We start from the raw sequence: 21,148 nt of genomic DNA on the forward strand, positions 1-21,148 counted from the left end.
CATTGTAGATTGTAAGCTCTCACGAGCAGGGGCGGCTTATTGTGCTTTATTATTGTATTGTTAATGTTGTTCCTTATGACTTGTGTTTGCAACTGTTAAACTGTAAAGTGCTGCGGAATATGTTGGCGCCATATAAATAAAACCTATTATTATTATTATTATTATTATTATTATTATAATACGAAATTGTAAGTCAGGTCACATGCCAGGGTCAGAATACAAGAGAAATAGCGGATATGCAAAAGGGCAATAACAAACGGGTAATCAGAACAGGGTCCAAAGGTCAGAAGCAGAATATCAGATACAAAGGGGCAATAACAAACGGGTAATCAGAACAGGGTCCAAAGGTCAGCAGCAGAATATCAGATACAAAGGGGCAATAACAAACGGGTAATCAGAACAGGGTCCAAAGGTCAGCAGCAGCAGATCAGAATTTACCGCACAGCGAACAGGCGAACACACACCAGGGAGCACAAGCTTAGAACAAGCTTTTGACTGGCAGTGATGTGGGCCAGAGCGGTTTATCACCAAGTCCCAGACACTCTGTGCAGAGGAATCCTGACAGCACCTCCTCTTCAAGGGGGTCCACCGGACCCCCAGGTTTCTCAGGAAACCTATGATGAAAAGCTCCGACCAAACAATCAGCCTTCACCGAGTGAGCTGGAACTCAGGGTCTCCTTGGGTGCATATCCCTTCCAGTGAACAAGATATTGCAGAGAATTTCGGACCCTCAGAGAATCTACGATCTTCTGCATCTCATACTCCAAACCTCCAACAACAGAGACTGGAGGAGGAGGGGAAGAGACAGGCAACACAGACGGAACAAACTTCTTGAACACGGATTTGTGAAAAACATTGGGGACACGAAGGGACTGCGGAAGCTTTAATCTGAAGGCAACTGGATTGATTACCTCCAGAATCTCCTACGGGCCAATGAATTTCAGACCCAACTTTGCCAAACATACTTTTAGCCTAATATTCTTGGACGGTAACCAAACTTTATCCCCATCTTTGAAAGTGGAACCCCCGAACGTTTTCTATTGGCCTCACGTTTTTTGCTGAAACTGAGCCACCCCAATATTCCTCTGAACCTCCCTCCAAACATCCCCAAGTTTCTGAATGGTCACTTTCACTCCAGGTTATCCAGAACTCATCCTAGAGAATTCACCAAAATGAGGATGAAAACCACAGTTATAGAAGAAAGGAGAGGTTCAGATTGATCTGACTGTTAAAGGTGAACTCAGCAAGAGGCAAAAATGAGGACCAGTCCTCCTGCTGAGCCGCCACAAAACATCTTAAAATGTGTTCTTGATTCATCCTCTCTGCCTGACCATTAGTTTCAGGGCGATAAGCAGGAGAAAAAGACAAATCAATCCCCAACTTCCTACAAAATGCCCTCCAGAATTTAGAGACAAGTTGCACCCCCCTGTCAGATACGGTTAAAGGAATGCCATGCAATCTCACCACATGATTGATAAATAACCTGGAGAGTGTCCCCACCTTAGGAAACCCAGATAATGGAGCAAAGTGAGCCTGTTTAGTGAATCTGTCAGCCACCACCCACAAGATAAAGGCAAATGCGTAATGAAGTCCATGGACAAATGAGTTGCATTGAATGAATTGTTGCATTGCTTTCAGATCACGAGGTTGCACCCAATCAATTATTGCTTGCACCTTCCCACGATCCATCTTAAACCCTTCAGCTGACACAATGAACCCCAGGAACCATATTTCCTGAACAGAAAAAGTACATTTCTCCAATTTAGGAAACAAAGAATTTTCCCTGAATTTTTGTAAAACAAATCGAACATGCTCATAGTGAGAATCCAGATCAGATAAAAAAAATGAGAATGCCATCCAAATATACCACAATAAACCTCCCAATAATATTGGAGAAAATGTCATTCATAAAGTTCTGAAAGACAGCGGGAGCATCGGATAACCCATAGGCATGACAAGATTTGAAAAAATAAATCCTCCAACTTCAAAAGCGCTGTCTTCAACTCATCACCCTCCCGGATATGTATCAGATTATATGCCCCTTTAAGGTCAAACACACAGTAAAGGCAGAGTCCAAGATCACGCCGACGCCTCCTCTCCACGACCCGAGAGCGGGCTGTTCCAACCTCCATTGGTTCCATCTCTGGCAAGTGAACAGACTTGGGCAGGGTCACTGAAATCTCCTGTCGTTCAACCCGTCGCTCATGAATTTGGTGATCCATTCAAATGGCTTGGGTCATGGCCTCCCCAGGGAAAAGGGCGGAGTATGCAAAGTAAGAGTGTCCTTTAGAGTATCCGAAATGCCACGGTGAAACTGACACTTGAGAGCTGCATCATTGCACAAACCTCCGAGGACCATTGCCGGAACTCAGAGCTATAGTCCGATGAGCTGCAGTCAGGTGGAGACCCTGAAGAGGGCGACATGCTGCATTCAGGTGGAGACCCCGATGAGGACGACGATCTGAGTCAGGCGGAGACCCTGAAGAGGATGACGAGCTGCATTCAGGTGCAGACCCCGATGAGGATGACGATCTGCAGTTAGGAGGAGACCCTGAAGAGGACAACGATCTGCATTCAGGTGGAAACCCCGATGAGAACGATGATCTGCATTCAGGAGGAGACCCTGAAGAGGACGACGCGCTGCATTCAGGTGGAAACCCCGATGAGGACGACGATCTGCAGTCAGGCGGAGACCCTGAAGAGGACAACGATCTGCATTCAGGTGGAAACCCCGATGAGAATGACGATCTGCATTCAGGAGGAGACCCTGAAGAGGACAACGATTTGCATTCAGGTGGAAACCCCGATGAGGACGACGATCTGCATTCAGGAGGAGACCCTGAAGAGGATGACGAGCTGCATTCAGGTGGAAACCCCGATGAGGACGACGATCTGCAGTCAGGCGGAGACCCTGAAGAGGACAACGATCTGCATTCAGGTGGAAACCCCGATGAGAATGACGATCTGCATTCAGGAGGAGACCCTGAAGAGGACAACGATTTGCATTCAGGTGGAGACCCCGATGAGGACGACGATCTGCATTCAAGAGGAGACCCTGAAGAGGATGACGAGCTGCATTCAGGTGGAAACCCCGATGAGAACGACGATCTGCATTCAGGAGGAGACCCTGAAGAGGACGATGCGCTGCATTCAGGTGGAGACCCCGATGAGGATGACGATCTGCAGTTAGGAGGAGACTCAGATAAGGAGGACAAGCTGCAGTCAGGTGAAGACCCCAATGAGGATGACGAGCTGCAGTCAGGTGGAGACCCTGATGAGTAGGACGAGCTGCAGTCAGGTGGAGACCCTGAAGAGGACGACGAGCTGCATTCAGGTGGAGACCCTATAGAGGACGACGAGTTGCAGTCAGGTGGAGACCCTGATGAGTAGGACGAGCTGCAGTCAGGTGGAGACCCTATAGAGGACGACAAGCTGCATTCAGGTGGAGACCCTATAGAGGACGACGAGCACGCAGATGAGCTTCCCTGCGATGGTTTCTGACAGTTTGTGCAGAAATTCTTTGGTTATGCAAGCCGACTGTTGCAGCAGCTGTCCACGTGGCCAGTCTCAGACCATCTTGGAAGTGAAGATGCAGGATGTTGAGATCCTGGGCCTCTGTTGTTACACGTGTTCTGCGGCGAATGTGAGGCCGGGAGGCTGTACTTTCAAATTCGTCTGAAATGCCGTTCGACAGTGCTTATGGTGGAGAAATGAACATTCAATTCACGGTAACAGCCCTGGTGGCCATTCCTGAAGTTGGCATGCCAACTGCACGCTCGCTCAGAACGTGCGACATCTATGGCATTGTGCTGTGTGATAAACCTGCATGTTAAAGTGACCTTTTATTGTGGCAGCCTAAGACACCTGTGAAATAATCGTGTGTAATCAGCATCTGGATCTGCCGCACTGTAAGGTGGACGATGAGGAGAAGATCTCACTAACACAGATCTAGACACATTCTGATCAACACTGGAGAGAAAAAGGCCTTTTGTGTCCAGAGAAAAAGTCTTAGATCTTAGACTTCAGCTCATGAAAAATGGGAAAACTAAAGTGTCGTGTTTATATTTTTGTTCAGTGTAAATCGATGCTACACAATATCCAATACAGAACATTAACAACAGTTCTACAAGGGGAATTCACCATACAATATCCAGAGCAAATGTGTAGGCCATGCATAGTGAGGACTAGGAGCTGCAGACTCTATGACCCTGCTGTCAGTACCATTTCTATGGCGCTGTCCTCCACTGGACCTACCTTTGCAAGGCTGCAAGCTACAAAATTCTATGGCAACACTTGAGCCCTCACAAAGTTGCCCCCCAAAGGCTGATGGTGGGTTGGTTCCTGAACGGTAGCGACGTCTAGTCCCCACATTACAAGTCCTGCTGCAGGAACTCCAGGCCATCCAGCTGCTCCAGCCACAGTCCACTGCAAGAATGGATATGAAGAGATGGCAGTATGTGTTATAGTTGAGTACACACAGATGAAGAGTTATCCTCGGCCCCGGGATCAGGAAAAGTAAAAAGTGTAGAGAGTTATCATCAGCCCCTGGGATCAGGAAGAGTAAAAAGTGTAAAGAGCTATCATCAGCCCCCGGGATCAGGAAGAGTAAAAAGCGTAAAGAGTTATCATCAGCCCCTGGGATCAGGAAGAGTGAAAAAAGTAAAGAGTTATCATCAGCCCCTGGGATCAGGAAGAGTGAAAAAAGTAAAGAGTTATCATCAGCCCCCAGGATCAGAAAGAGTAAAAAGTGTAAAGAGTTATCATCAGCCCCTGGGATCAGGAAGAGTAAAAAGTGTAAAAAGTTATCATGAGCCCCTGGGATTAGGAAGAGTAAAAAGTGTAAAGAGCTATCATCAGCCCCCAAGATCAGGAAGAGTGAAAAAAGTAAAGAATTATCTTCAGCCCCTGGGATCAGGAAGAGTAAAAAGTGTAAAGAGTTATTATCAGCCCCTGGGATCAGAAAGAGTAAAAAGTGTAAAGAGCTATCATCAGCCCCTGGGATCAGAAAGAGTAAAAAGTGTAAAGAGCTATCATGAGCTCCTGGGATCAGGAATAGTAAAAAGTGTAAAGAGTTATCATCAGCCCCCAAGATCAGGAAGAGTGAAAAAAGTAAAGAGTTATCATCAGCCCCTGGGATCAGAAAGAGTTAAAAGTGTAAAGAGTTATCATCAGCCCCTGGGATCAGGAAGAGTAAAAAGTGTAAAGAGCTATCATCAGCCCACAGGATCAGGAAGAGTAAAAAGTGTAAAGAGCTATCATCAGCCCCCAGGATCACGAAGAGTGAAAAGGATGAAGAGTTATCATCAGGAGTTTAACTCTCAAAAAGAGTTAAAATAATGAAGTGTAATCCTCCGCCTCTATCATTAGGAAGAGTAAGTAAGATGAAGATGTGACCTGAGTGGTGATGAGCGATTGTGCTCATTACTCGGGTTTTCCGAGCATGCTCGTGTGTTCTCTGAGTATTTGCTGCGTTCTCGTAGATTATATTTGTGTCCCCGCAGCTGCATGATTTGCGGCAGCTAGACAGCCTGAATACATGTGGGAATTCCTTAACAAACAGGCTATCCCTGGATATGTTCAGGCTGTACAGCAGCAGCAAATCATGCAGCTGCGGGGACACAAACATAATCTACGAGCATGCCCAAAATACTCGGAGAACACACGAGCATGCTCGGAAAACCCGAGTAACGAGCCTACTCGCTCATCACTAGACCTGAGTCACCCACCATGGAGGATAAAATGTTTCTATCCATTTACAGCAGCATCCATTATATGGACCCACAAGGCCAATCAAGGGTCAGAAAAAGATATTTGTTGTTTCTAAGAAGTTAGGGCTGACGGGAAGTGTCATATGACCGCCCCAGGTTGAAGCATTCTCGCCCCTTTTTGTCCAAGTCAATCATGACCCCAGTGTGATAGAGGCATGTGGCCACTCTGGGTGTGACATAACACATATGGCAGCTATGAGACCCTCTGTATGTGGCTCACATGTGATGAAACAAGAGGTCGTTACCTGGACAGGGCTCGGTTCCGCACTCCATCTTCCCGGAAACACATGTGCTGGAGACAGACATGAAAACACCACTGAGTGTCCGTTCACATGGCGCATGAGGAAAAGGCGGCACAGAGGGAACATATAGCAAACTGGGGATCGGTAGCAGATAGGGAAAAAGGGCGGCATGTGGGGGATCCAGTGGCACATGGTGGAATGGGCAGCACACAGGGAAAGCGGGGGCACAAGGGAGACTGAGCGGCACAAGGGGAAAACAGGCGGCACATGGGGGAAAGGGGCAGCACATGGGGGAATGGGCAGCACACAGGGAAAACGGGGGGCACATGGGGGATCGAGTGGCGCATGAGGGAATGGGGGCACAGAGGGAATAGGTAGCAAACCGGGGAGCGGGCAGCACATGGGGGAATAGGCAGCACACAGGGAAAACGGGGGGCACATGGGGGATCGAGTGGCGCATGAGGGAATGGGCAGCACACAGGGAAAGCGGGGGCACAAGGGAGACTGAGCGGCACAAGGGGAAAACAGGAGGCACATGGGGGAAAGGGGAAACACATGGTGGAATGGGCAGCACACAGGGAAAATGGGGGCACATGGGGGATCGGGTGGCGCATGAGGGAATGGGTGGCACTGGCACAGAAGGAATAGGTAGCAAACCAGAGAGCGGGCAGCACACTGCGGAATGGGCAGCACACAGGGAAAATGGGGGGCACATGGGGAATCGAGTGGCACATGGGGGAATGGGCAGCACACAGGGAAAATGGGGGCACATGGGGGATCGGGTGGCGCATGAGGGAATGAGCGGCACAGAGGGAATAGGTAGCAAACTGGGGATTGGGCAGCATGTGGGGAATCCGACTCCACATGAGGGACTAAGCAGCATACCGGGGAAACAGGCAGCGATAGGGGAATGCGCGGCACATGGTACAACAGGAAGCAGACAGGGAAAAGGGAAGAGCAGCACATTGGGAAACAAACAGCACACGAGGGATCGAGGGGCACATGGGTAAACGGGTGGCACATGGGGAGACGGGCAGCTCATGGGGAAACAAACAGCACATGGGGGAATGAAGGGCACACCAGGGAAAGAGGCGGCAAAACAGGGCAATGGGAAGCACACCAAGGAAATAGGCAGCACATGCTGGAACAGGTAGAAAACTGAGGGGCAGGCAAAAGAACAGGCAGCACCTGGGGGATTGGGCATCACCTGGGGGAATGAGTGGCACATGGAGGAGAGGGAGGCACATGGGCGAACGGTCTGCACACAGGGTTAGGCAGCACATGGCAGTCACTGACCAGTTATTGCAGGAGTCCAGCGTCCTGTTCTCCCCCGGCAGCAGCAGCTCCCCCTGGTGGTAGCAGAAACACTCACTGCGGGGGACACAGCTGTAATTCTGGAGGTAGAGCCCCTGCGGACAGTAGCAGCCCTCGTAGCAGTTGGAAGTGCACTCCACATATGCTGTCTGGTCAAGGCAGAGCCGTGGACAGGCTCCTCCGCCCCTGCGGCACTCCTCCGCCGTCTGATACATCATGTGTGGTGGACATGAGTCTGAATGGAAGGAAAACAATCTCAGATGTGCAGGGACCAGTCTACAGAAAACCAAGGTCTGGTAGCAGTGTTCACGGGAAACCACAGAAAAGGCCAAAAACTGCAACCTCTTTAGCTCCCCTCAATGTCACTCATTGCAGGTGCTGTGGCCCCTAAGTCACTGCGAGCAGACGTAGCCTCTCTGTGTCACTGTGGGTGGTCGTGGCCCCTGAGTCACTGCAAGTGGACGTGGCCCTTCTGAATCACTGTGGTAGGACCTGCCCCTAAGTCACTGCGGGTGGCTGTGGCCCCTCTGAGTCACTGTGGGCAGATGTGGCCCCTCTGAGTCACTGCAGATGGACGTGGCCCCTCTGAATCACTGTGGGTAGATGTGGCCCCTCTGAGTCACTGTGGGTGGACGTGGCCCCTCTGAGTCACTGCAGGCAGACGTGGCCCCGTTGAATCACTGTGGGTGGACGTGGCCCCTCTGAGTCACTGCAGGCAGACGTGGCCCCTCTGAGTCACTGTGGGTGGACGTGGCCCCTCTGAGTCACTGTGGGTAGATGTGGCCCCTCTGAGTCACTGTGGGTGGACGTGGCCCCTCTGAGTCACTGCAGGCAGACGTGGCCCCTCTGAGTCACTGTGGGTGGACGTGGCCCCTCTGAGTCACTGCAGGCAGACGTGGCCCCTCTGAGTCACTGTGGGTGGACGTGGCCCCTCTGAGTCACTGTGGGTAGATGTGGCCCCTCTGAATCACTGTGGGTGGACGTGGCCCCTCTGAGTCACTGCAGGCAGACGTGGCCCCTCTGAGTCACTGTGGGTGGACGTGGCCCCTCTGAGTCACTGTGGGTGGACGTGGCCCCTCTGAGTCACTGTGGGTAGATGTGGCCCCTCTGAGTCACTGTGGGTGGACGTGGCCCATCTGAGTCACTGTGGGTGGACGTGGCCCGTCTGAGTCACTGTGGGTGGACGTAGCCCCTCTGAGTCACTGTGGGTGGACGTGGCCCCTCTGAGTCACTGCACGCGGACGTGGCCCCTCTGAGTCACTGTGGGTGGACGTGGCCCCTCTGAGTCACTGTGGGCGGACGTGGCCCCTCTGAGTCACTGTGGGTGGACGTGGCCCCTCTGAGTCACTGCAGGCAGACGTGGCCCCTCTGAGTTACTGTGGGTGGACGTGGCCCCTCTGAATCACTGTGGGTGGACGTGGCCCCTCTGAGTCACTGCAGGCAGACGTGGCCCCTCTGAGTCACTGTGGGTGGACGTGGCCCCTCTGAGTCACTGCAGGCAGACGTGGCCCCTCTGAGTCACTGTGGGTGGAGGTGTCCCCTCTGAATCACTGTGGGTGGGCGTGGCCCCTCTGAGTCACTGTGGGTGGCTGTGGCCCCTCTGAGTCACTGCAGGCAGACGTGGCCCCTCTGAGTCACTGCAGGCAGACGTGGCCCCTCTGAGTCACTGTGGGTGGACGTGGCCCCTCTGAGTCACTGTGGGTGGACGTGGCCCCTCTGAGTCACTGTGGGTGGACGTGGCCCCTCTGAGTCACTGTGGGCGGACGTGGCCCCTCTGAGTCACTGTGGGCGGACGTGGCCCCTCTGAGTCACTGTGGGTGGACGTGGCCCCTCTGAATCACTGTGGGTGGACGTGGCCCCTCTGAATCACTTTAGATGGCAGACAGTGAACGGTTGTGGCCCCTCTGAATCACTGTGGGTGGATGTGGCCCCTCTGAATCACTGTGGGTGGACGTGGCCCATCTGAGTCACTGTGGGTGGACGTGGCCCCTCTGAGTCACTGTGGGTGGACGTGGCCCCTCTGAGTCACTGTGGGTGGACGTGGCCCCTCTGAGTCACTGTGGGTGGACGTGGCCCCTCTGAATCACTGTGGGTGGACGTGGCCCATCTGAGTCACTGTGGGTGGACGTGGCCCCTCTGAGTCACTGTGGGTGGACGTGGCCCCTCTGAGTCACTGTGGGTGGACGTGGCCCCTCTGAGTCACTGTGGGCAGACGTGGCGCCTCTGAGTCACTGTGGGCGGACGTGGCCCTTCTGAATCACTGTGGGTGGACGTGGCCCCTCTGAATCACTGTGGGTGGACGTGGCCCATCTGAATCACTGTGAGTGGACGTGGCCCCTCTGAGTCACTGTGGGCAGACGTGGCGCCTCTGAATCACTGTGGGTGGACGTGGCCCCTCTGAATCACTGTGGGTGGACGTGGCCCATCTGAATCACTGTGGGTGGACGTGGCCCATCTGAGTCACTGTGGGTGGACGTGGCCCCTCTGAGTCACTGTGGGTGGACGTGGCCCCTCTGAGTCACTGTGGGTGGACGTGGCCCCTCTGAGTCACTGTGGGCAGACGTGGCGCCTCTGAGTCACTGTGGGCGGACGTGGCCCTTCTGAATCACTGTGGGTGGACGTGGCCCCTCTGAATCACTGTGGGTGGACGTGGCCCATCTGAATCACTGTGGGTGGACGTGGCCCCTCTGAGTCACTGTGGGCAGATGTGGCGCCTCTGAATCACTGTGGGTGGACGTGGCCCTTCTGAATCACTGTGGGTGGACGTGGCCCATCTGAATCACTTTAGATGGCAGACAGTGGACGGTTGTGGCCTCTCTGACTCACTGCAGTTAATACTTCTCACAGCTGAAGGTTTGTTACAATCCCTTGTGGGCACATGACTCCTCCCATGTCTCCAGGCTCCGCCCCTGCTACTCACCTCTGCAGAGCTGCGTGTTACATTCCCTGGTCTGGATGTGGGGCCCCTGGCATTTGGGGCCCCCGTGACGCGGCACAGGCCTGGAACAGGAGCGGTTTCGGGTTTGGATTCCAGAGTCGCAGGTCACAGAACATTCTGTCCAGGAGCCCCAGGAGGACCAGCCGCCGAGCACTGTGTGAGGAGGGGTATATATATATATACACTGTATACAGCGAGGGCATGGGGACATCAGTGTGCGCACAGACACTGCAGTGTATACAGCGAGGGCATGGGGACATCAGTGTGCGCACAGACACTGCAGTGTATACAGCGAGGGCATGGGGACATCAGTGTGCACACTGACACTGCAGTGTATACAGCGAGGGCATGAGGACATCAGTGTGCACACAGACACTGCAGTGTATACAGCGAGGGCATGAGGACATCAGTGTGCGCACAGACACTGCAGTGTATACAGCGAGGGCATGGGGACATCAGTGTGCGCACAGACACTGCAGTGTATACAGCGAGGGCATGGGGACATCAGTGTGCGCACAGACACTGCAGTGTATACAGCGAGGGCATGGGGACATCAGTGTGCGCACAGACACTGCAGTGTATACAGCGAGGGCATGGGGACATCAGTGTGCGCACAGACACTGCAGTGTATACAGCGAGGGCATGGGGACATCAGTGTGCACACTGACACTGCAGTGTATACAGCGAGGGCATGAGGACATCAGTGTGCACACAGACACTGCAGTGTATACAGCGAGGGCATGGGGACATCAGTGTGCGCACAGACACTGCAGTGTATACAGCGAGGGCATGGGGACATCAGTGTGCACACTGACACTGCAGTATATACAGTGAGGGCATGGGGACATCAGTGTGCGCACAGACACTGCAGTGTATACAGCGAGGGCATGGGGACATCAGTGTGCACACTGACACTGCAGTATATACAGTGAGGGCATGGGGACATCAGTGTGCGCACAGACACTGCAGTGTATACAGCGAGGGCATGGGGACATCAGTGTGCACACTGACACTGCAGTATATACAGTGAGGGCATGGGGACATCAGTGTGCGCACAGACACTGCAGTGTATACAGCGAGGGCATGGGGACATCAGTGTGCACACTGACACTGCAGTATATACAGTGAGGGCATGAGGACATCAGTGTGCACACAGACACTGCAGTGTATACAGCGAGGACATGAGGACATCAGTGTTTGCAAATTTCATACAAAATAAAACTGAAATATCCCATGGTCATAAGTCTTCAGCCCCTTTGCTCAGTATTGGTAGAAGCCCCTTTTGAGCTAGTATAGCCAGGAGTCTTCTTGGGAAAGATGTAACAAGTTTTTCCCCCCTGGATTTGGGGATCCTCGGCCATTCCTCCTTGCAGATCCTCTCCAGTTCCATCAGGTTGGATGGTGAACGTTGGTGGACGCCATTTTCAGGTCTCTCCAGAGATGCTCTATTGGGTTTAGGTCAGGGCTCTGGCTGGGCCGGTCAGGAATGGTCACAGAGTTGTTCTGAAGCCGCGCCTTTGGTATTTTAGCTGTGTGCTTAGGGTCATTGTCTTGTTGGAAGGTGAACCTTTGGCCAAGTCTGAGGTCCAGAGCCCTCTGGAAGAGGATTTCATCCAGGATATCTCTGTACTTGGCCGCATTCATGTTTCCTTCAATGACAACCAGTCGTCCTGTCCCTGGAGCTGAAAAACACCTTGATAGCATGATGCTGCCACCACCATGCTTCACTGTTGGGATTGTATTGGGCAGGTGATGAGCAGTGCCTGGTTTTCTTCACATACCGCTTAGAATTATCACCAAAAAGGTCTATCTTCATCTCATCAGACCAGAGAATCTTATTTCTCATAGTCTGGGAGCCCTTCATGTGTTTTTTGCAAACTCTATGCGGCTTTCATATGTCTTGCACTGAGGAGAGGCTTCTGTTGGGCCACTCTGCCATAAAGGCCTGACTGGTGGAGGCTGCAGTGATAGGTGACTTAGTGGAACTTTCTCCCATCTCCCTTCTGCTTCTCTGGAGCTCAGCCACAGTGATCTTGGGGTTCTTCTTTACCTCTCTCACCAAGGCTCTTCTCCCACGATTGCTCAGTTTGGCTGGACGGTCAGGTCTAGGAAGACTTCTGGTGGTCCCAACTTCTTCCATTTAAGGATTATGGAGGCCACTGTGCTCTTAGGAACCTTAAGTGCTGCAGAAATTCTGTTGTAACCTTGGCCAGATCTGCGCCTTGCCACAATTCTGTCTCTGAGCTCCTTGGCCAGTTCCTTTGGCCTCATGATTCTCCTTTGGTCTGACATGCACTGTGAGCTGTGAGGTCTTATATAGACAGGTGTGCGCCGCCCCAAATCAAGTCCTATCAGATTAATTACACACAGCTGGACTCCAATGAAGGAGGAGAACCATCTCAAGGAGGATCACAAGGAAATGGACGGCATGGGACTTAAATATGAGAGTCTGAGCAAAGGGGCTGAAGACTTATGACCATGGGATATTTCAGTTTGTCTTCTTTTAATACATTTGCAAAAATTTCTACATTTCTGTTATTTTCAGTCAAGATGGGGGTCAGAGTGAACATTAATGAGAAAAAATGAAATTTCTTGAATTTACCAAATGGCTGCAGTGAAACAGTGAAATATGTAAAGGGGTCTGAATACTGTCTGTACCCACTGAATATGGTATGTTACATAACTGGTTACTGACCAGGGCAGGGGGATGTGTCGCACGCCTCCTCCTGCACGGACTCTCCTATGCAGAGCGTCACTGAGCTGTTACAGTGCCGGAACCTTCTCCGCAGCCCGGTATGTTCCACATTATAGAAACAGGTCCTAGAGCACGAGGCCCATGCCGTCCACTCAGTCCACAACAAATCCATTTCTACCATGCAAAAAACACAAAAGTATAACATTCAGGGGTATTACAGGTGCTATCATCATAAAAGGGGGCGTTACAGGTGTCAGTGTAATGTCTGGGTGTGTTACAGGTGTCAGTGTAATGTCCGGGTGTGTTACAGGTGTTAGTGTAATGTCCGGGTGTGTTACAGGTGTTAGTGTAATGTCCGGGTGTGTTACAGGTGTTAGTGTAATGTCCGGGTGTGTTACAGGTGTCAGTGTATTGTCTGGGTGTGTTACTGGTGTCAGTGTAATGTTCGGGTGTGTTACAGGTGTCAGTGTAATGTCCGGGTGTGTTACAGGTGTCAGAGTAATGTCCGGGTGTGTTACAGGTGTCAGTGTAATGTCCGGGTGTGTTACAGGTGTCAGTGTAATGTTCGGGTGTGTTACAGGTGTCAGTGTAATGTCCGGGTGTGTTACTGGTGTCAGTGTAATGTCCTGGTGTGTTACAGGTGTCAGTGTAATGTCCGGGTGTGTTACAGGTGTCAGTGTAATGTGTGGGTGTGTTACAGGTGTCAGTGTAATGTTCGGGTGTGCTACTGGTGTCAGTGTAATGTCCAGGTGTGTTACAGGTGTCAGTGTAATGTCCGGGTGTGTTACAGGTGTCAGTGTAATGTCCGGGTGTGTTACAGGTGTCAGTGTAATGTCCGGGTGTGTTACAGGTGTCAGTGTAATGTCCGGGTGTGTTACTGGTGTCAGTGTAATGTCCGGGTGTGTTACAGGTGTCAGTGTAATGTCTGGGTGTGTTACAGGTGTCAGTGTAATGTCTGGGTGTGTTACAGGTGTCAGTGTAATGTTCGGGTGTGTTACTGGTGTCAGTGTAATGTCTGGGTGTGTTACAGGTGTCAGTGTAATGTGTGGGTGTGTTACAGGTGTCAGTGTAATGTCTGGGTGTGTTACAGGTGTCAGTGTAATGTTCAGGTGTGTTACTGGTGTCAGTGTAATGTCTGGGTGTGTTACAGGTGTCAGTGTAATGTCTGGGTGTGTTACTGGTGTCAGTGAAATGTCTGGGTGTGTTACAGGTGTCAGTGTAATGTTCGGGTGTGTTACAGGTGTCAGTGTAATGTGTGGGTGTGTTACAGGTGTCAGTGTAATGTCTGGGTCTGTTACAGGTGTCAGTGTAATGTTTGGGTGTGTTACAGGTGTTAGTGTAATGTCTGGGTGTGTTACAGGTGTCAGTGTAATGTTCGGGTGTGTTACAGAGGTCAGTGTAATGTCTGGGTGTGTTACAGATGTCAGTGTAATGTGTGGGTGTGTTACAGGTGTCAGTGTAATGTCTGGGTGTGTTACAGGTGTCAGTGTAATGTTCAGGTGTGTTACTGGTGTCAGTGTAATGTCTGGGTGTGTTACAGGTGTCAGTGTAATGTCTGGGTGTGTTACTGGTGTCAGTGAAATGTCTGGGTGTGTTACAGGTGTCAGTGTAATGTTCGGGTGTGTTACAGGTGTCAGTGTAATGTGTGGGTGTGTTACAGGTGTCAGTGTAATGTCTGGGTCTGTTACAGGTGTCAGTGTAATGTTTGGGTGTGTTACAGGTGTTAGTGTAATGTCTGGGTGTGTTACAGGTGTCAGTGTAATGTCTGGGTGTGTTACAGGTGTCAGTGTAATGTTTGGGTGTGTTACAGGTGTCAGTGTAATGTCCGGGTGTGTTACAGGTGTCAGTGTAATGTTTGGGTGTGTTACTGGTGTCAGTGTAATGTCTGGGTGTGTTACAGGTGTCAGTGTAATGTTTGGGTGTGTTACTGGTGTCAGTGTAATGTCTGGGTGTGTTACAGGTGTCAGTGTAATGTTTGGGTGTGTTACAGGTGTCAGTGTAATGTCTGGGTGTGTTACAGGTGTTAGTGTAATGTTTGGGTGTGTTACTGGTGTCAGTGTAATGTCTGGGTGTGTTACAGGTGTCAGTGTAATGTTTGGGTGTGTTACAGGTGTCAGTGTAATGTCCAGGTGTGTTACAGGTGTCAGTGTAATGTTTGGGTGTGTTACTGGTGTCAGTGTAATGTCTGGGTGTGTTACAGGTGTCAGTGTAATGATAGAGTGTGTTACTGGTGTCAGTGTAATGTCTGGGTGTGTTACTGGTGTCAGTGTAATGTTCGGGTGTGTTACTGGTGTCAGTGTAATGTTCAGGTGTGTTACAGGTGTCAGTGTAATGTTTGGGTGTGTTACTGGTGTCAGTGTAATGTTCGGGTGTGTTACAGGTGTCAGTGTAATGTTCGGGTGTGTTACAGGTGTTAGTGTAATGTCTGGGTGTGTTACAGGTGTCAGTGTAATGTCTGGGTGTGTTACAGGTGTCAGTGTAATGTTTGGGTGTGTTACTGGTGTCAGTGTAATGTCTGGGTGTGTTACAGGTGTCAGTGTAATGTCTGGGTGTGTTACAGGTGTCAGTGTAATGTCTGGGTGTGTTACAGGTGTCAGTGTAATGTTTGGGTGTGTTACAGATGTCAGTGTAATGTGTGGGTGTGTTACAGGTGTCAGTGTAATGTTCGGGTGTGTTACAGGTGTCAGTGTAATGTTCGGGTGTGTTAATGGTGTCAGTGTAATGTCTGGGTGTGTTACAGGTGTCAGTGTAATGTCTGGGTGTGTTACTGTGTCAGTGTAATGTTCAGGTGTGTTACAGGTGTCAGTGTAATGTCTGGGTGTGTTACAGGTGTCAGTGTAATGTCTGGGTGTGTTACAGGTGTCAGTGTAATGTTCGGGTGTGTTACAGATGTCAGTGTAATGTGTGGGTGTGTTACAGGTGTCAGTGTAATGTTCGGGTGTGTTACTGGTGTCAGTGTAATGTCTGGGTGTGTTACAGGTGTCAGTGTAATGTCTGGGTGTGTTACTGGTGTCAGTGTAATGTCTGGGTGTGTTACAGGTGTCAGTGTAATGTGTGGGTGTGTTACAGGTGTCAGTGTAATGTGTGGGTGTGTTACAGGTGTCAGTGTAATGTCTGGGTGTGTTACAGGTGTCAGTGTAATGTTTGGGTGTGTTACAGGTGTTAGTGTAATGTCTGGGTGTGTTACAGGTGTCAGTGTAATGTCTGGGTGTGTTACAGGTGTCAGTGTAATGTGTGGGTGTGTTACAGGTGTCAGTGTAATGTGTGGGTGTGTTACAGGTGTCAGTGTAATGTCTGGGTGTGTTACAGGTGTCAGTGTAATGTTTGGGTGTGTTACTGGTGTCAGTGTAATGTATGGGTGTGTTACAGGTGTCAGTGTAATGTTTGGGTGTGTTACAGGTGTTAGTGTAATGTTTGGGTGTGTTACAGGTGTTAGTGTAATGTCTGGGTGTGTTACAGGTGTCAGTGTAATGTCTGGGTGTGTTACAGGTGTCAGTGTAATGTTAGAGTGTGTTACTGGTGTCAGTGTAATGTCTGGGTGTGTTACAGGTGTCAGTGTAATGTCTGGGTGTGTTACAGGTGTCAGTGTAATGTTCGGGTGTGTTACTGGTGTCAGTGTAATGTCTGGGTGTGTTACAGGTGTCAGTGTAATGTCTGGGTGTGTTACATAGTAACATAGTAACATAGTTAGTAAGGCCGAAAAAAGACATTTGTCCATCCAGTTCAGCCTATATTCCATCATAATAAATCCCCAGATCTACGTCCTTCTACAGAACCTAATAATTGTATGATACAATATTGTTCTGCTCCAGGAAGACATCCAGGCCTCTCTTGAACCCCTCGACTGAGTTCGCCATCACCACCTCCTCAGGCAAGCAATTCCAGATTCTCACTGCCCTAACAGTAAAGAATCCTCTTCTATGTTGGTGGAAAAACCTTCTCTCCTCCAGACGCAAAGAATTCCCCCTTGTGCCCGTCACCTTCCTTGGTATAAACAGATCCTCAGCGAGATATTTGTATTGTCCCCTTATATACTTATACATGGTTATTAGATCGCCCCTCAGTCGTCTTTTTTCTAGACTAAATAATCCTAATTTCGCTAATCTATCTGGGTATTGTAGTTCTCCCATCCCCTTTATTAATTTTGTTGCCCTCCTTTGTACTCTCTCTAGTTCCATTATATCCTTCCTGAGCACCGGTGCCCAAAACTGGACACAGTACTCCATGTGCGGTCTAACTAGGGATTTGTACAGAGGCAGTATAATGCTCTCATCATGTGTATCCAGACCTCTTTTAATGCACCCCATGATCCTGTTTGCCTTGGCAGCTGCTGCCTGGCACTGGCTGCTCCAGGTAAGTTTATCATTAACTAGGATCCCCAAGTCCTTCTCCCTGTCAGATTTACCCAGTGGTTTCCCGTTCAGTGTGTAATGGTGATATTGATTCCCTCTTCCCATGTGTATAACCTTACATTTATCATTGTTAAACCTCATCTGCCACCTTTCAGCCCAAGTTTCCAACTTATCCAGATCCATCTGTAGCAGAATACTATCTTCTCTTGTATTAACTGCTTTACATAGTTTTGTATCATCTGCAAATATCGATATTTTACTGTGTAAACCTTCTACCAGATCATTAATGAATATGTTGAAGAGAACAGGTCCCAATACTGACCCTTGCGGTACCCACTGGTCACAGCGACCCAGTTAGAGACTATACCATTTATAACCACCCTCTGCTTTCTATCACTAAGCCAGTTACTAACCCATTTACACACAATTTCCCCCAGACCAAGCATTCTCATTTTGTGTACCAACCTCTTGTGCGGCACGGTATCAAACGCTTTGGAAAAATCGAGATATACCACGTCCAATGACTCACCGTGGTCCAGTCTATAGCTTACCTCTTCATAAAAACTGATTAGATTGGTTTGACAGGAGCGATTTCTCATAAACCCATGCTGATATGGAGTTAAACAGTTATTCTCATTGAGATAATCCAGAATAACATCCCTCAGAAACCCTTCAAATATTTTACCAACAATAGAGGTTAGACTTACTGGCCTATAATTTCCAGGTTCACTTTTAGAGCCCTTTTTGAATATTGGCACCACATTTGCTATACGCCAGTCCTGCGGAACAGACCCTGTCGCTATAGAGTCACTAAAAATAAGAAATAATGGTTTATCTATTACATTACTTAGTTCTCTTAGTACTCGTGGGTGTATGCCATCCGGACCCGGAGATTTATCTATTTTAATCTTATTTAGCCGGTTTCGCACCTCTTCTTGGGTTAGATTGGTGACCCTTAATATAGGGTTTTCATTGTTTCTTGGGATTTCACCTAGCATTTCATTTTCCACCGTGAATACCGTGGAGAAGAAGGTGTTTAATATGTTAGCTTTTTCCTCGTCATCTACAACCATTCTTTCCTCACTATTTTTTAAGGGGCCTACATTTTCAGTTTTTATTCTTTTACTATTGATATAGTTGAAGAACAGTTTGGGATTAGTTTTACTCTCCTTAGCTACTTAGTTACTGGTCTCAGTGTAATGTTTGGGTGTGTTACAGGTGTCAGTGTAATGTGTGGGTGTGTTACAGGTGTCAGTGTAATGTCTGGGTGTGTTACAGGTGTTAGTGTAATGTTCGGGTGTGTTACAGGTGTCAGTGTAATGTCTGGGTGTGTTACAGGTGTCAGTGTAATGTTTGGGTGTGTTACAGATGTCAGTGTAATGTCTGGGTGTGTTACAGGTGTTAGTGTAATGTCTGGGTGTGTTACAGGTGTCAGTGTAATGTCTGGGTGTGTTACAGGTGTCAGTGTAATGTTTGGGTGTGTTACAGGTGTCAGTGTAATGTTAGAGTGTGTTACTGGTGTCAGTGTAATGTCTGGGTGTGTTACAGGTGTCAGTGTAATGTCTGGGTGTGTTACAGGTGTTAGTGTAATGTTCGGGTGTGTTACAGGTGTCAGTGTAATGTCTGGGTGTGTTACAGGTGTCAGTGTAATGTTTGGGTGTGTTACAGATGTCAGTGTAATGTCTGGGTGTGTTACAGGTGTTAGTGTAATGTCTGGGTGTGTTACAGGTGTCAGTGTAATGTTTGGGTGTGTTACTGGTGTCAGTGTAATGTCTGGGTGTGTTACAGGTGTCAGTGTAATGTTAGAGTGTGTTACTGGTGTCAGTGTAATGTTCGGGTGTGTTACAGGTGTCAGTGTAATGTTCGGGTGTGTTACTGGTGTCAGTGTAATGTCTGGGTGTGTTTCAGGTGTCAGTGTAATGTCTGGGTGTGTTACAGGTGTCAGTGTAATGTCCGGGTGTGTTACAGGTGTCAGTGTAATGTTCGGGTGTGTTACTGGTGTCAGTGTAATGTCTGGGTGTGTTACAGGTGTCAGTGTAATGTCTGGGTGTGTTACAGGTGTCAGTGTAATGTCTGGGTGTGTTACAGGTGTCAGTGTAATGTTCGGGTGTGTTACAGGTGTCAGTGTAATGTGTGGGTGTGTTACAGGTGTCAGTGTAATGTTCGGGTGTGTTACAGGTGTCAGTGTAATGTCTGGGTGTGTTACAGGTGTCAGTGTAATGTCTGGGTGTGTTACAGATGTCAGTGTAATGTGTGGGTGTGTTACAGGTGTCAGTGTAATGTCCGGGTGTGTTACTAGTGTCAGTGTAATGTCTGGGTGTGTTACAGGTGTCAGTGTAATGTCTGGGTGTGTTACTGGTGTCAGTGTAATGTCTGGGTGTGTTACAGGTGTCAGTGTAATGTTCGGGTGTGTTACAGGTGTCAGTGTAATGTGTGGGTGTGTTACAGGTGTCAGTGTAATGTTTGGGTGTGTTACAGGTGTCAGTGTAATGTTCGGGTGTGTTACAGGTGTCAGTGTAATGTTCGGGTGTGTTACAGGTGTCAGTGTAATGTCTGGGTGTGTTACAGGTGTCAGTGTAATGTCTGGGTGTGTTACAGATGTCAGTGTAATGTGTGGGTGTGTTACAGGTGTCAGTGTAATGTCCGGGTGTGTTACACGTGTCAGTGTAATGTTCGGGTGTGTTACTAGTGTCAGTGTAATGTCTGGGTGTGTTACAGGTGTCAGTGTAATGTCTGGGTGTGTTACTGGTGTCAGTGTAATGTCTGGGTGTGTTACAGGTGTCAGTGTAATGTTCGGGTGTGTTACAGGTGTCAGTGTAATGTGTGGGTGTGTTACAGGTGTCAGTGTAATGTTTGGGTGTGTTACAGGTGTCAGTGTAATGTCCGGGTGCGTTACAGGTGTCAGTGTAATGGCAGACGCGGTACTGATTAAGGTGCGCGTCTCTGACTGGGGAGCACACAGAGAGCTGCACGAAAAGGATGTCCGTGCCAGATCCCCCCCTAGCATCACTCCCCCTTAGTGATGCATTAATTGGAAGACCCCCAGCCGGCCAGTGGGCACTAGAGGGGAGGGGTCCTACGGCCACTCCTACAGGGGTTAAATCCAGGTGTCCGGCCGAGAACTTTCTCTTTCACTCTCGGCAGGACACCTGGAAGCTTTTGTCTGTCCCTGCTGTGATGTCGGACCCCCTTCTTGTTGAGGCCCTGCTGAAGAGAGCGGTGCAGGAAGGTGAGTTCTGGCTTCAGGCCGTTTTCATAGGCAGCAGGGCTCACCTCCCTGGGCCCTCTCCTGACCCCCTGCTCACTGTTCCCTTATCCGGTCCAGAAAATTTGTCCTCCCTCACGCCTGCGTCTCCGGGTCCCCCCCCCCCTAGGCCTAGGTCACCCCCGCTGCGTGCCAGCCCGCCGGCTCCCGACGGGTTGGAGGTCGGAGCTGTCCAGAGCCATGTGCGAAGGCTCTCTGCTGCCGGCTGTTCTCCCTCACCCCTCCGCCATCGAGCCCAGCTCACCTCCAATACCTTCGGGAGCACCAGCGCCCTGCGGTCCGTCGTTTGGCCCGGCCCCGATCGCTGGGCAGGGGCCCCTCTCTGCGCCGCTGTCGGTGCCGGGCCCCTCGGCTGTAGATGGTCTGGGGGCCTCTCGAGGGCGGCGGGGTAGAGCCGGGCGTCGCACCCGTCGGAGGGTGGCCGGCATCTCCTCGCCGGCTCTGGTCCGGACTCCGGTGGGGGCAGAGGGCGGCGATGGGCAGCCGGCGCCGGTGGCTCCGTCCCGGCTGTTCGGGGCTTCATCGGGCGGCGCCCGGCGGCGGGCGGTGTCGCCCCCTTTCCCGGCCGCTCCGG

General features: G+C 50.2%; 1 protein-coding gene across 1 annotated transcript in view; it reads right to left on the bottom strand.

Annotated features, from left to right (window-relative positions):
- LOC138642333 (SCO-spondin-like) overlaps positions 1 to 21,148 on the bottom strand; it is a 410,056-nt gene that overhangs the window by 165,694 nt on the left and 223,214 nt on the right. The window contains exons 57-61 of the mRNA XM_069730432.1: positions 12,958 to 13,131; positions 10,245 to 10,415; positions 7,307 to 7,559; positions 6,014 to 6,060; positions 4,255 to 4,425 (exon numbers count right to left, since the gene is read on the bottom strand). Coding sequence (XP_069586533.1) covers positions 4,255 to 4,425; positions 6,014 to 6,060; positions 7,307 to 7,559; positions 10,245 to 10,415; positions 12,958 to 13,131 — 816 coding nt within the window. The remainder of the gene's footprint in view (positions 1 to 4,254; positions 4,426 to 6,013; positions 6,061 to 7,306; positions 7,560 to 10,244; positions 10,416 to 12,957; positions 13,132 to 21,148) is intronic.

Source organism: Ranitomeya imitator, chromosome 6, assembly GCF_032444005.1.
Source record: "Ranitomeya imitator isolate aRanImi1 chromosome 6, aRanImi1.pri, whole genome shotgun sequence".
NCBI classification, from domain to species: domain Eukaryota; kingdom Metazoa; phylum Chordata; class Amphibia; order Anura; family Dendrobatidae; genus Ranitomeya; species Ranitomeya imitator.